Here is a 14,631-nt window from a genome sequence, read left to right as displayed (position 1 = left end):
TCCCCCGATTTCAGATCTTTCCCTCAGATTTACTGCGACTGCACTTTCAACTGCACTTGCAGTGCAGAGTGGATTTGCACCCCATAGTGTATATGACCACATTTCTCAGTCTAGCCTCCTTCCACACCCCATACTCACGGTCCCAGCCACCAGAAATATCCAACAATCTAAACTGCAACACAAGGCAGGTTCCTTTGCATTCTTACTGCACTGTATGGGAAAACATATTGATGTTTATATTGTCCCTGAGCCATACACTGGCTTGGTTCATTGTAGTGTGACGAGTTTTGAATTTGATTTGAGGTGCGATTATATGCAGGCGGTTTGCGATTTTAACTACTTTACTACTTGCGATTTTATGGGTTTGGTGACTAAAACTACCACCACTACACAAAAAAAAAAAAATAGAAAAAAAAAACCATGCATGTACATGTTTGTGATGCATTTCCATTGACATCTATGACTCACAAAAACCGCACCCCAAAACAAAACACACATCACAGTTGTATTGCATTAATGTGAATGGCCAACATAAAAACTGAGGGCAGGAATATGGTAGCTGCCATATTCATTTTTAAAGTGAATCATGCCATTCCTCTTGCTTTCTAATCTACCCGTACATGTGCATACAGGCTCTGCTTGCTTCCTCTCTCGCACAACTATCTAGCAATACCTAAAAAACTGATTTAAAAACTGTGTATAATTTGACTTTACACCAGCTCAGTTTCTTCATCCCTGCTTTAGCAATAAACTAAATGTTTTTATATCTAAAGCCTGCCAACCAAAAAAACAGAAACCAGCCAATCGAAACTGGAGGGATGATGCCACTTTATCAAGGCAGACTGAACACAGACATAATTTTAAAAAGGTAAAGCAATTTTTTACACAGAGTTATTTTAACAAAGCGGAAAGCCAATAAGGAACTTACAATCCCCTCTATGTACAGGTACATCTGTTCCTCAAAAAGATACAGGCTCCAAGACTATCACACTTATACTAAAGATGTAGGTTTTGACTGGTAGTACATGGTTGATTGGTTGCTTGTAAGGGCTCATTCACACTTGTGACAGCCATTGTTTCCCTTCTGAAAAAAAAGTGTTCCATGGTGAAAAGCTTCAGCAGTTGGTTACCAGGTGGCTGGGAGGCGATATGTTAACTTGCTGCCTGCATTACCCTGCAAAGCCTGCACCACCATGCCACGAGCATTAAACGTGGTTCCAGGGCAGTTCTAGCACAACCCCACTCACCTGAAAGGTGCTGTGTGGACATGGGGTAATTTTTGCTGCAGCATTTGTACAACCCTCCCCAGTGTCCTCTACTGCTTAAGGAAGGTGGTTGATTATGGTAAAACCATGTGTTATCTGCCTATTGTTATCTCCCCTCATGCTGACCATGTGAACAAGCCCCAAAGAGTGCAGTGTCTCCAGTAAAGCAGGGGCCTTTGGGTGTACCGTAGGCCATGGGACATTCAGAAAAAGAGGAGCACCATGATAAAATGTATAGAATCCATTGGGCAAGACATTTTTGGGGTGTAAATTCATCCCCTTTCATCCGGGCTTCAAGAATGTATTATATTCAGGGGCACAGCTGGTTCAAACATCCATATCCTGGCTTCTCACCAAAGGTATCACTGACCTTGAGCAAGCATGCAACCAATGTCGTCTGATAAATCTTAACTCCCTTATTGTTCTAGGCCACCAACTCTCTAGGTATTGAGGACAAAGTCAGGGTGACAGCCCTGCGGCCTGCACCTTTGACCCCCAAAAAAATGAAAATTGCACTGCCTGTAATTGCCCCTAATGCAGCTTTAATAGCCCAACAATTCTCGACCAACTGTTTAGTTACAAAAGATTTTAAAGATCTTGTACCGGTTTTTCCTTCCTCATCATAATTGTCCAAGTCATATTCTGCAAGCTCATCCTTTTTCAGATTGGATATGCTTTCCTCCTGAGTCTCATCTGGTTGGGAGGACTCGTCCTCATCTTCAGGTTTCTCTGCGTTCCCCATGCTATCTTCTGCTTCCTCACCAGCTTCATCTTCATTATCCTCAAGTTCTCTGGAGGGGCAAAAAAATAAAAATAAAAAGGAAATTTTTATGTAATTAACGGATACCCTCCTTAAAACTAGAAATGAGCCCTTGCATGCTCACAGCACAGAGCTTCACCAAAATATAAAACTTAACATCAGCCAGCCTGTTACAACGTCACATTTTTGTTTTTTGCAAGGTTAATTTTTACTCCCGCTTCTCCATTCCTCACCTAGGCGAGGGTGGCATGCCTTAAGATCACCCCCCGCAGCATCCTGGGATACATATTACATATCCCAGGACTAGGCCATGAGTAGGGTTGCTTGCTTTGAGTGGTCAGAAAATGACCGACACCCCAATACAAGATGTTGGCATGAAAAAACAGAAGCCCTGCATGGAAGACAGCGCTGGACTTAATGGCCTGGTAAGTGTTTCTTAAGAGTCAGCAGAGGCAGAAATTGTTGCTGCTGATGTTTTGTTATCAACGAGTGAAGTTTCTCTTTAATATTGCTCCTGCAATAGCCCAAACTTCCTTTCTCCTTAGCAACCCACTAAAGACAAGGACAGTCCATCTCCAGCAGTCAGATATACCTCCAGCATATCCTGTGTTCCAATTATAAAGAAGCAAAGCACAGGTTCACTTTAAATCAGCGGTTCCCTGGGATTTGGGTACTCCCACAGATACGTTCCAGGATATACTGGAGTACACAAAAATTTAAATCAGCAGTGTCGGGAGCAGCTGAGCAGGCTTCACAGTGTCATACACTTCCATGGTGTGTAGCTACCTGTCAATGGGGGGGGATGGGGGCAAAACAAATTTGTGGTGTTTATCATCAGCCAAGGAAGCACGGGAGCCACTTGGATAGTTAAACAGAGTAAAGCATGACAGGGTAGACAATAGGGATGAGCTCAGGCGTGTTCACATGCTCCACCCGCAGAGCCAGCCAGGAAGTCGGCGCAGTGCTGCGTTAATCACAGGCAGTGAGACATTGCCCGATCTCTGCAGCCGCGCATTGAGGCAATGTCTCACTGCCTGTGATTAGAGCAGCACTGTGCCGACTTCCTGGTGGGCTCTGCATGTGGAGCATGTGAACACGCTGGAGCTTATCCTTAGTAGGCAATAACAGCAGGGCCATCCTTCTATGGGGACTAGGCGACTTAAACTGTATCCTGGTTTGGCATGAGCTGAACTGGGGTGAGCATGGATGGTTGGTGCAGGGTAAGTAGTGCAGTGTAGAATGCTGGAGGAGCACTCTGGACAAAAGGAAGGCAGCAAAGGCTTTTGTGGGGCTTCTCCTCCCAGCACAGCCTGCAGCACCACAGCAGCCTGAGAGCCATAGGACCATAATACAAATGGCCAATCTGTTTATACATTAGGCACAGGCATTTAACTGAACCTCTCACAAGTAAGCATGAACCATATCTGAATTACATTTAGTTTGCTAAAGTATATATATGGGGGGGGGGGGGGGGCACTGTCAGGTAGTCTGTTGTGGGGTCCCATGTTTTCTAATGGTGGTCCTGGTTCTGCATACAGTGCCTTACAATTGACCTGCCTGGCGCCAATGTGCAGGAGTCAGAGCTCCTCAGGAGCTGAGCCTGGAAGCTGTCTGTCAGTTGCGTTGTGGTCAGTCAGAAGGCTCAGGAGGGGTAGCACTGTGACTGAGTAGCAATTCCTCAAGCTGCTAGTTTGGCTGAGGATTTCCTGCCCACTGGTTCCACCCATAAATGCAACTTCTGCTGTCCAGATTCCTCCTCCCCTCCTTTTTTGTCACATTTGGCACCTTTAAGGGGGAAGCAGATACCTGTCTAATACAGGTATTTGCTCCTACGTCTGGCGAAAGAACGCCGCAGTATCCGCAGCAATCTACTCCATGTCTGGCCCCTCCCCCCGCTGTCTTCTGGGAGACACACAGGTCCCAGAAAACACTCAGAACACGCAGCGTGGCTCGCGCATGCGCAGTAGGAAACCAGGCTGTGAAGCCGCAAGGCTTCACTTCCCGATTCCCTTACTAAAGATGCCAGCGCTTCCAACAGGAGCCGAGGGATCGGTCAGCTTTGGGTAAGGACATTGCGGGCACCCTGGACATGTAAGTGTCATTATTTTAAAAGTCAGCAGCTGCAGTATTTGTAGCTGCTGAGTTTTATTTCTTCTTTACTTCTTCCACATCCTAGGCTCCAGGTGACTGGTGGTGAGTATATCAATGACTTACTACTCCAGTGTAATTAGGGAATATTTCAGTGGGAACCAGTATGAGGTAAAAGTTAGATAGCCAGATAGGAAGAACTTTCATGTGAACAGGGTCCTAAAATGACTTTCTCAAAAGGAAATACTGATCAGTACAGATGTCAGTGTGCTTTAGTCCATTCAACACTCTTTGGTGCAGTGCGCTCAAGGCACCGCTATTAGCCCGGGCCCTGTTCTACCCAAAAAAATGCCATCTTAGCAATTTGTGTTACTTACTCCAACTGTTCTTTAGCTTCTGTTATAAGTTTATTCAGCTCCTCTTGACTCAATTGAACCTACAGAAAACAAGCAAAAAGACATCATTACAATGACATCCCAGTCACTACATTCTCTTATACATTCTAACACACACATGCAGGGGGGTTGGACAAAAATATGGAAACACTACATGATTTGCAGATATGAAAATGATGATATGTTTCACGTTAAAAGCAGGAGTGATATAACATTCTTTTACTTCGGCTGTGCGATGAGACACCGAGCTAACAGGTGGGAAGCCCCACTTTCATCATTCACTGCATTCGCTGTTGTAATACGGAGTCATGTCAGAGCTTACTGAGCTTCAAAAGAGGGCAAATTGTTGGTGCCCCCTTAGTTGGTGCCTCTGTGACTGAATTTGCCGAGGTACAGAATGACGGCATATGCAAATTCTGGAAAAACGTCTGATAAATAAGGGTGGTCAACATGGTCAACTGACCGAAAGAGACAAAAGGTCATTGTGCAGGAAATAAACTGTGCGGAGAGAACTCTGAAGCAAAACATGCCATTGCCAAACCTCTCGTAAGCTTCATACTGTTCCCAACCACCGACGTGTTTACATGTGGCGAACACCGTTTCAAGCTTACAACTAGGGCTGTCGTTAAAGCATGGTGGCACCCGCCAATATAGCAGTGATCAGATTATTATATCTTGCTAGAAAGCTGGTGGCCAGATTCTTCCCCACAGGTAGGGCTGGGGAAAAAAAATCTATTTAAATCTTGAATCGAGTTGAGAGGTCAAATTGATTCAGCATTTCAGGAAATCGATTTTTTTTAGATTTTAATATATTTTTTTCACCGGGACCAGTGCTGACAATCGAGTTTTTTTTTTTTTGATGGACACCGCGCTGGTCCTAAGGTGCTGCGGGTAGGAGTTTTTAGGCAAGGCCAAGACTTTGGCCTAGTCTGCAAGGCCGGACCCCGCGGACTAGGCCAAAGCCGCGGCCACAACTAAAAACTCCTACCCACAGCACCTCAGGACCATCGTGGTGTCCATCAAGAAAAAAAAAAACGATTAAAATCATGAATCAAGTTTTTTGTTTTGTTTTTTTAAATCGCTGATTTTTTTTTCTTTAGAAAATCACTCAGCTATACCCACAGGTTCCCACAAAAAAAAAAAAAAAAACACAATAGGTGGAACAGGTCAATTACATCCTTGTCAGGGAGCACCTAACATATCAGCGTAGAAATGCAACTCGCAAATTTTACACCATATGGCAAGCCTGGTTGGAAACTTCAGGGCTAGCACCTCCGCAACTGGTTTTACATCAGCTGCTACAGTTATAAAAAAAAAAAACAATGGTCAGGTGTAAAGCTGACTTGAATCTTTTGGAAGAGCATAAGGATAGAGTCGGCTACTGTTTTACCTTATCAGGTACACTCAACCTCTGTACACACTTTATGATCATAGAGTGGGAAATCCTACCAGAGCAGGTAGATTATGAGCGCTCACGTTTACTGTTTGGCCTGTAGTTTTGCTGTGTAGAGTGGGAGGGTGCAACCTTGCCCACTCGGCACAGATTCATTTTCTTTCCTTTTAAAGATATGTCATTGTACTTTATGTTGTGTCATGGTTTCATTTTATTGGCTTACATTCCACATAATCTTTGGATATGAGAAAGGCTAACTTTTTTTTCCTATGCAACATGTAATTTACCACAAATGACACAATAAAACTTTTTTATGATTAAAGAAAAAAAAAAAAAAAAAACAGCATGTTGGCGGCGCAGTCATGGTTTGGGAATCCATATCTTGGTATTCCGCCGGCCCCAATAGCAACTTAGAAGGTAGAGTCATTATGTTGGTGCAGACCTTGTTTACCAAACACAGCACCATTTACCACCAAGACCATAATATTCTGATTCACAGAGCTGGTGTCAAATCACGGTTTGACTAGCATGCAGATGAAGTCTCACATCTTTCCTAAGGGCCGCAGTAGAGCCACTATGGTCAATTTTGGAGAGAAGGTGCAAGACTTTGAATGCTCATCAAACCACGATTTGACGACACCAGCTGCCACACTACATTCTTCATTTCATAGAAACTTCCATCTTATACAGTGGGGTTTAACCACTTCAGCTCCAGAAGGATTTGCCCGCTTAATGACCAGGCCAATTTTTGAGATACAGAACTGCGTCTCTAACTGACAATTGCACAGTCGTGCAACGTTGTACCCAAACAAAATTGACATCCTTTTTTTCCCCACAAAAAAGCTTTCTTTTGGTGGTATTTGATCACCTCTTCAGTTTTTATTTTTTGCATTATAAACAAAGAGCACCGATTTTGAAAAGAAAACAATTTAACTTTTTGCCTTTAATACCTATCCAAAAAGAAAACATATATAAAAAAACGAATTTATTCATCAGTTTAGGCCATTACATATTCTTCTACATATTTCTGGTTAAAATAAATAAATTATATATCACAATAAACGTATATTGATTCGTTTGCGCAAAAGTTATAGCGTCTACAAAATAGGGGATAGATTTATGGCATTTTTATTGCTAGTAATAGCGGCAATTTTCTATTTTTAGCGGGTCTGCAACATTGTGGTGGACAGATTGGACACTTTATTTTGGGACCAGTGACATTTATACAGCGATCAGTGCTATAAATAGCCACTAATTACTGTATAAATGTCACTGGCAGAAAAGGGTTTAACACTAGGAGGCAATCAAGGGGTTAAGTGTGTTCCCTGGGTGTGTTCTAACTGCAGGGGGGATGGGCTCACTGGAACATGACAGAGATCACTGTTCCCGATCACTGTGAACAGTAGATCTCTGTCATGTCTCTAGGTAGAACAGGAAATCTCCTTGTTACATAGGCAGTGTTCCATTCTGCCTCTCCACATACAGGTACTTCGATTTGCACAAGAGTGCCAACCTGCCACAGTATATCTGCATGAGCTTGTCGGCTAGTGGATAACTGATGCGAATTAAAATAAAAAATAAAATTATTAGGTGAGTACCAATACTTTGCGATTTCAGCCCATAAAAAGTGAATGGGCTCAAATCACACTGAAAAGAATTGCATGCGATTTGAACAGGAATGGCGTGCGATTCCTTTCTGAATTGAATGCGATTTCCCCACCATTTCTGTGTGAACCCAGGCTTGTCACAGTGACTTCAGCCCGGGTTTACACAGGAGCAGTGCGGGAAACCGCATGCAATTCGGACAGGAATTGCACCACATCCCTGTTCAAATTGCATGCTGAGCACATTCATTTTGTATGGACACAAATCGCATCGCAAAGTATTGGTTTTGGGTATCAGAGCATTTTCAGGAGTACAAGTACTCGTGTATCTGCACCAATACCGGTATTGAAGCATCCCTATTATACAGTAATAATCCAAATTGTCCCTTCAGCTGAGGGAGGATTTTTCTACAAAATTAAGAATGTAAGCTTTGAAAGGAGGATCGTGGTTCGATGTGTTGTGCATTCAGAGATGGTATTCTGCATACCTTGGTTGTAATGAGTGGTTATTTAAGCTATTTTTGCCTTTCTATCATCTCCAACCAGTCTCCCCATTCTCCTCTGACATCAACAAGGCATTTTTATCCACACAACTTCTGTTCACTGGATATTTTCTTCTTTTCTGACCATTTTCTGTAAACCCCAGAGATGGTTGTGCGTTAAAATCCCAGTAGATCAGCAGTTTTTGAAATACTCAGACCAGCCTGTCTGGAAACAGCAACCAGGCCACATTCAAAGCCACTTAAATCCCACTTTTTCCCTATTCTGATGCTCGGTTTGAACTTCAGCAAGTCATCTTCAGCACATCTAGACGCCTAAATGCATTGAATTGCTGCCACGTGATTGGCTGATTATTAGCAAATCTTTGTTACCAAGCAATTGAACAGGTGTACTTAATAAAGTGGTGTGTATTTATATATATATATATATATATATATATATATATATATATATATATACACACACACACACACACACACACACACACCTTTTATTGAAATGAGATGTTGAAAACATGCAGTCCTTTTGCAAACTAAATCCTATTCAGGGAGGGTTTCCATCTACTTTAAAGAAGAACTCTGTGTCTGCTCCGGTTGGTGGATGATCTGGCCCCTACTACAGTTGTACAGACCTTACTTTGTTATTTTTCCATGCTAGGAAACGCATAGTTCTGTCCTGGAAGAGTTCTACTCCTCCAGCGGTAGAGTCCTGGAAGCCATCAGTGAATAGGGCCCTATCCTTCTATAAAGCCACATATTTAAAACAGGGGGGCGCGTCTCAAATTTGACAGGATCTGGGGTGGATGGATGCCCTCACCTCTTACTGTAACAGATTGGTTTCAATCTCTTGTTAATGTTACCAGCTCTGTGCCATGAGATTTTTGTTGGCATGCTTCACAGGCAATGTTCATGTACAATACAATGCACATCTTATTAAGTGCTAACTGTTCGGTTTGTTTTTTCAGATTGCCCATTCTATTGTGGTGGGTGTTCCTTGAATGTTTTATTGTACACTATGTGTTTTTGAAAACAATAACAAAGAATTGGTCCATGAGATGGGCCCAAGGGAGCAGTGATCCAGAATGTTGGATGGTCTCGTCCCCCACCAGAGGCTGGACTAAATTTTAAGACTGATCAGTATCATTTGTCCCTTTTTTTTTTATATATATACACACACACACACAAATAACACACGCTACCCTTGGCCGGCTCCATAACTAGAATGAGAAGACAGGAATAGAGAGGACACCTTCTTGGAGGTGTTTTTTCCCCCCTGACAGCTGGACCCAAATAAAACAGTCTCATTTATATGAGAAAGCCAATTAGATGTAGCAAGTTGGCTGCCGTTAGTGCATGCGCAGTAGCGTGTTGAGGCTATGATGTCAACCTGTGACTCCGCCCACTGAGCTGGCAATCAGCAGCACACGCGAATCGCTGGCAAACACACAGGAGGGGGGGGGGTGCCGTCAGGAGCCCTTGCAGAGGAGAAAAAGGTTCAAGTAGACCATGCTCACAGATGTAGAAGGTGAGACATGCTGCTAATGGGGAGAAAACAGAGGAGGATAACAAGTATCCTGGATCTCTTGGCTGGTCCTAAAAAGATCTACAGAAAAACGGGCTCCCATACTTATATGCGCTTTTAGCAAGCCAAGTTATTGGGACTCCATACTGCAGGAGAGCATGAACCTGCAATGGTCACACCACATAAACGGTGAGATAGGGCTGATCTGTTGTGATCCTGATCCAGTAAGGCTACACTGCCGGGTTCCTTTACCCTCAATAGCAGAGGCAGCACCCAACAGTGCCGACATCACTGGACTCCAGGACAAGTGTCCTATTATTAAAAGCCAGCAGCTGCAGTAAATGTATTTTTTGGGGGGCGGAACACCACTTTAAGTGGTCTTGTGGGTTGATCAGGGGTGGAGCAACCAACCATTGGTATGCTGCATTGGAGGCACCAGGAAAACAACATGTAATGAGAACAAAAATAGGGCTTTATTAAAAATGATTAGCATTTTGATGGGGGTGGGGGGCGTCAGGGGAGGCTAAATATAAGCACATTAAATGTCAGCATTACCACATCTGGGTAACAATCGTGCTCTGTTATAGAATAGGCATGCACTTTAAAATTACTTTACACCACTTAACAAAATCATTCTACCTAGGACCAAAAATGCTGCCTGTGTGTCAGTATGGAGTTTGGATGGGACAACACAGACTCCGTGAGGACAAGGCAGGACCTGGTCTATGGATAGCGGTAATTAAGCAAGTCCCCACCTTATCAGGCACTTCCTTAGCGATCCCCCGCTGTACCCAGGACACACAGGTGATCTGACAGCTCATGATGTACACCGGGCACCGATCACACACTTCCTCCTAACAATGGCAGCTCCCTGTCGTCACACGTGGGTTCCTGTGTGATGCTGCTTCCGGTCACATGACCGGGGGGGACGTGTGCTGGGACCTGTGTACGGAGCAGTGTTCGATCTTCTGCTCGGAGAGTCTCCAGCCTATGGTGTGGCATGAAGCTGACCTCCTAAGTCTCTCCGTTGTTGATGAGCGGTCAGCATATTGGTTGCAGTGACTGTGGGGAGCACTGTTTTCCTCCAAAATAAAAATAAGCTTGTGTACTAGCCAAGTGTGTCTGAACAGGGGCTCTGTGTTGCCATTTTTGAAGGACATGCCTTGGTGCCCAACATCCTCACAGTCTCATGCGCCATACTAGCACTCTCTGATCATGTCTTATATCATGTCTTTAGTCTCTGACCATAGCACTCTCTGATCATGTCTTATATCATGTCTTTAGTCTCTGACCATCCCTTGTATCATGTCTGCACTCTCTGACCATCCATTGTACCATGTCTGTAATCTCTGACCATGCCTTGTATCATGTCTGCAGTTTCTGACCATCCCTTGTACTATGTCTGCAGTCTCTGACCATCTCTTGTACCATTTATTCAGTCTCTGATCATCCCTTGTACCATGTCTGCAGTCTCTGGCCATCCCTTGTACCATGTCTGCAGTCTCTGACCATCTCTTGTATCACGTCTGCAGTCTCTGACCATCCCTTGTACCATGTCTGCAGTCTCTGACCATCCCTTGTACCATGTCTGCAGTCTCTGACCATCCCTTGTACCATGTCTGCAGTCTCTGACCATCCCTTGTACCATGTCTGCAGTCTCTGACCATCCCTTGTACCATGTCTGCAGTCTCTGACCATCCCTTGTACCATGTCTGCAGTCTCTGACCATCTCTTGTACCATACCAACACTCTCTGACCATCCATTGTACCATGTCTGTAATCTCTGACCATGCCTTGTATCATGTCTGCAGTTTCTGACCATCCCTTGTACTATGTCTGCAGTCTCTGACCATCTCTTGTACCATTTATTCAGTCTCTGATCATCCCTTGTACCATGTCTGCAGTCTCTGGCCATCCCTTGTACCATGTCTGCAGTCTCTGACCATCTCTTGTATCACGTCTGCAGTCTCTGACCATCCCTTGTACCGTGTCTGCAGTCTCTGACCATCCCTTGTACCATGTCTGCAGTCTCTGACCATCCCTTGTACCATGTCTGCAGTCTCTGACCATCCCTTGTACCATGTCTGCAGTCTCTGACCATCCCTTGTACCATGTCTGCAGTCTCTGACCATCTCTTGTACCATACCAACACTCTCTGACCATCTCTTGTATCATGTCTTCAGTCTACGGTCATTCCTTGTACCATGTCTGCAGTCTGACACACCTAGTCCTGCCCAGTGCCTTAACAGCCTATGTCTTTTCTGCATGAGGCATCCAAGTGAAGCGGAGGCTTCAAAGAAGGCCCTGGACTGGGAGGGGGGTGCAGAGGAGGCCCTGGACTGGGGGGGAGGGGGTGCGGAGGAGTTCTTGGGGTGGGGGGATGCAGAGGAGGCCCTTAACTGGGGATGTAGTAAAGGCCCTGGGCTAAGGGGGCTGTGCGGAGAAGGCCCTGGACTGAGAGGGGATGCAGAGGGGACCTGGATTTAGGGGGTGCAGAGGAGGTGCTGGAGTGGCGGGGGGGGGGGTGCAGAGGAGTACGCCAGAGGCCCTTTACTGGGGGTGTAGAGGAGGCCCTGGACTTGAAAAGTGGGGTTGATGTGGTAAAGGACATGTATTCTGAGAGCAGGGCGCAGAGGAGTCTCTGAACTTGGGGAGGGCTGTAGAGGAGGCTTTGGAGTAGGGGATGCAGAAGAGGCCATTGACTTGACATGGTGGATGGTGTGGTAAAGGCTTCTGGATAGGGAGTACAAGAGAACTACTGAACTAGGTGAGGAGCTGCCTGGAGATCCCAGATTAGGAGAGGGGGTATCTGGAGGCCCAGGGCAGCGGGTGTCTGGAGCCCCTGGACTATAAGAGGGGGGGTTGTGGACTAGGAAAGAGGGTGCCTTCAGGGAAAAAGAGCCTGGATTTAAAGCCTGGGCTGAGGAAGAGCCTTCCTGGGCCCCGGAGGGTGAGTTCACAACATAAATGGGGACATTTATCAATTGTTGCAAGTAATGCTAAACAGGAGCAGAGAGACAGGTCGTGTGATAGATTTATTAAAAGAGAAGTACAGCCAAAGCCTGTTTGGTTGTATTTCTCCTGTTAATCACAGCAGTGCGGATTGTTTTGCACTCCTGTGACCTATTTTCAGCTGACAGCAGGCTTAAGCCCACTCTCGGCTGATGTCACAGAGTCGGTCCAGGCTGGGCAAAGATCGTAACCATATGGTTGGGATCAACTGACATGCCTGGACCGCCACCCTGCTCACCCTCTCAGCAAGCCGCTGAGAGCCTAAGCCAGCCACGCCCGCCCCTTCCACAGCCCAGTGTTTCCGTGAGCACCGGAGAGCAAAGCAGAGAGCCAGAGACCGACAGACACCAGCTCTCTGCCCAGGGAGCTCTGAGAACTGAGTGATGAGCTGTTTGATTACTCCATTTTCAGAATGAGTGGGCAGGGGACAGATGCAGCATCTCCCTAGGTAAGTAAATAGAATACTTCTCTTTTAATTACCCGACATTTCCTCTTTCCTGCTATCTGGCCCACATAACAATTAGGCCTCATTCACATATGCGTCCATGTCCAGTGTGATGGCCGTGTACCATGTGGGGCTGCATGGCGATCTGTGCATCCCTGTGCAGGCAGTCCAGTCAAAGTCAATTGGAGCGCAGAAGCTGCATGGACATAGTCGAATGTGAAAATTTGACATTCAGACAGGAAGGGATTCATGTATCCGAATGTACAGTGTCTGCATTTGGATCTGTGAACCTACTTCTATAGGTGAAGCTCTCTGGTAGATGCAGCAAAAAGTGGCACAGCATACAGGACCTGTCTCAGTGCCTCTCAGAACGAGCCTTTAAGCCCCATACACACTATCAGTTTTTCTGCTGATTTTTTCCTTCAGATTTACCAAAACCACGTAGTGCAAAGGCCTGCCTGATTGTATACGAATTGAAACTCTTAAGGATTGACCTCCTATTATATGGTTTTGGTAAATCTGAAGGAAAAAATCAGCAGAAAAACTGATAGTGTGTATGGGGCTTTAGGGGAATTTATCAAAACTAGAGCAGACAGAATTTGGAGCAGCTGATAAAGGAAACAAAGCCCACACTTTATTAGCACAGAAACTCAGAGAACATGCCCACACCCCTCGGATCTCTATAACAACCCCTCCATACCGCATATACCGATCCAAACAAGTTTTAATGACCGAGTGCGAACTTACCTCTCAACCAGCGGGGTGGCCACTTTGCTAGCAAAGGCCCTATAGTCCCTTGAGTCTCCGTTCACTGGTGAGGAGATTTCAGAGACTTTGAAGCTCCTCCCAAATAACAACGCCCCGGACCCTGATGGCCTGCCGTATGAATATGAATAATAGAAAACCTTTTCTGACCAGCCTACTTCCACATATGATTTGTTTATTTAATGGATTCATGGGCAAAGACGAAATCCCACGGCATATGCAGACTTCACACCTCACGCTCATACCCAAACCTGATAAAGACCACACATTGTGCGGGAATTACAGACCCATAGCTTTATTGAACTTCTGGAAAATTTTTACAAAATTATTATCCCTCTGAGTAAATGAGGTCCTTCCCTCCCTGATCCACAAGGACCAAGTGGGCTTTGTCCCAGGGCGCCAGGCAGGAGACAACACCAGAAGAGTCATCAATCTAATAGACATCATTAATAGGCAAAAAGATGAAGCACTGTTACTCAAGCTTAGACGCTGAGAAAGCCTTTGATAGGCTTAGCTGGCCTTTTATGTTCTCCACCCTTGAATATCTGGGCTTACGGGGGTCGTTCCTCAGGGCGATTAGACACCTATACGCAACCCCATCTGCCTCGATCAAAACACCTTTTGTGGCATTTACCCCCCTTTCCTTTCCTTCAGCCCCCATATCCAATCACTGACTAAATCCTGCCGTCTTCACCTCCGCAATATCACCAGAATTCGACCCTTCCTGACTAATGACACCACAAAGCAACTCGTTCACTCCTTGAATATTTCCCGCCTTCACTACTGCAACTGTCTCCTTAAAGTGGTTGTATACTCGATTTTTTAACTTTTACCTACAGGAAAGCCTATAATAAGGCTTACCTGTAGGTAAAAAAAATATCT

General features: G+C 45.1%; 1 protein-coding gene across 1 annotated transcript in view; it reads right to left on the bottom strand.

The window, feature by feature from the left end:
* The window catches only part of PWP1 (PWP1 homolog, endonuclein), a 103,916-nt gene extending 93,470 nt beyond the window's left edge, over positions 1–10,446 (bottom strand). The window contains exons 1-3 of the mRNA XM_077468484.1: positions 10,283–10,446; positions 4,491–4,549; positions 1,869–2,056 (exon numbers count right to left, since the gene is read on the bottom strand). Coding sequence (XP_077324610.1) covers positions 1,869–2,056; positions 4,491–4,549; positions 10,283–10,348 — 313 coding nt within the window. The 5' untranslated portion in view covers positions 10,349–10,446. The remainder of the gene's footprint in view (positions 1–1,868; positions 2,057–4,490; positions 4,550–10,282) is intronic.
* Between the last annotated feature and the right edge of the window lie 4,185 nt (positions 10,447–14,631).

This window comes from Lithobates pipiens, unplaced genomic scaffold, assembly GCF_037356315.1.
Source record: "Lithobates pipiens isolate NorthernLeopardFrog02 unplaced genomic scaffold, aLitPip1_a1.2 Scaffold_8, whole genome shotgun sequence".
NCBI lineage: Eukaryota > Metazoa > Chordata > Amphibia > Anura > Ranidae > Lithobates > Lithobates pipiens.
Note: the sequence above shows the minus strand (reverse complement) of the source record. Positions and strands in the feature narration are given on the sequence as shown.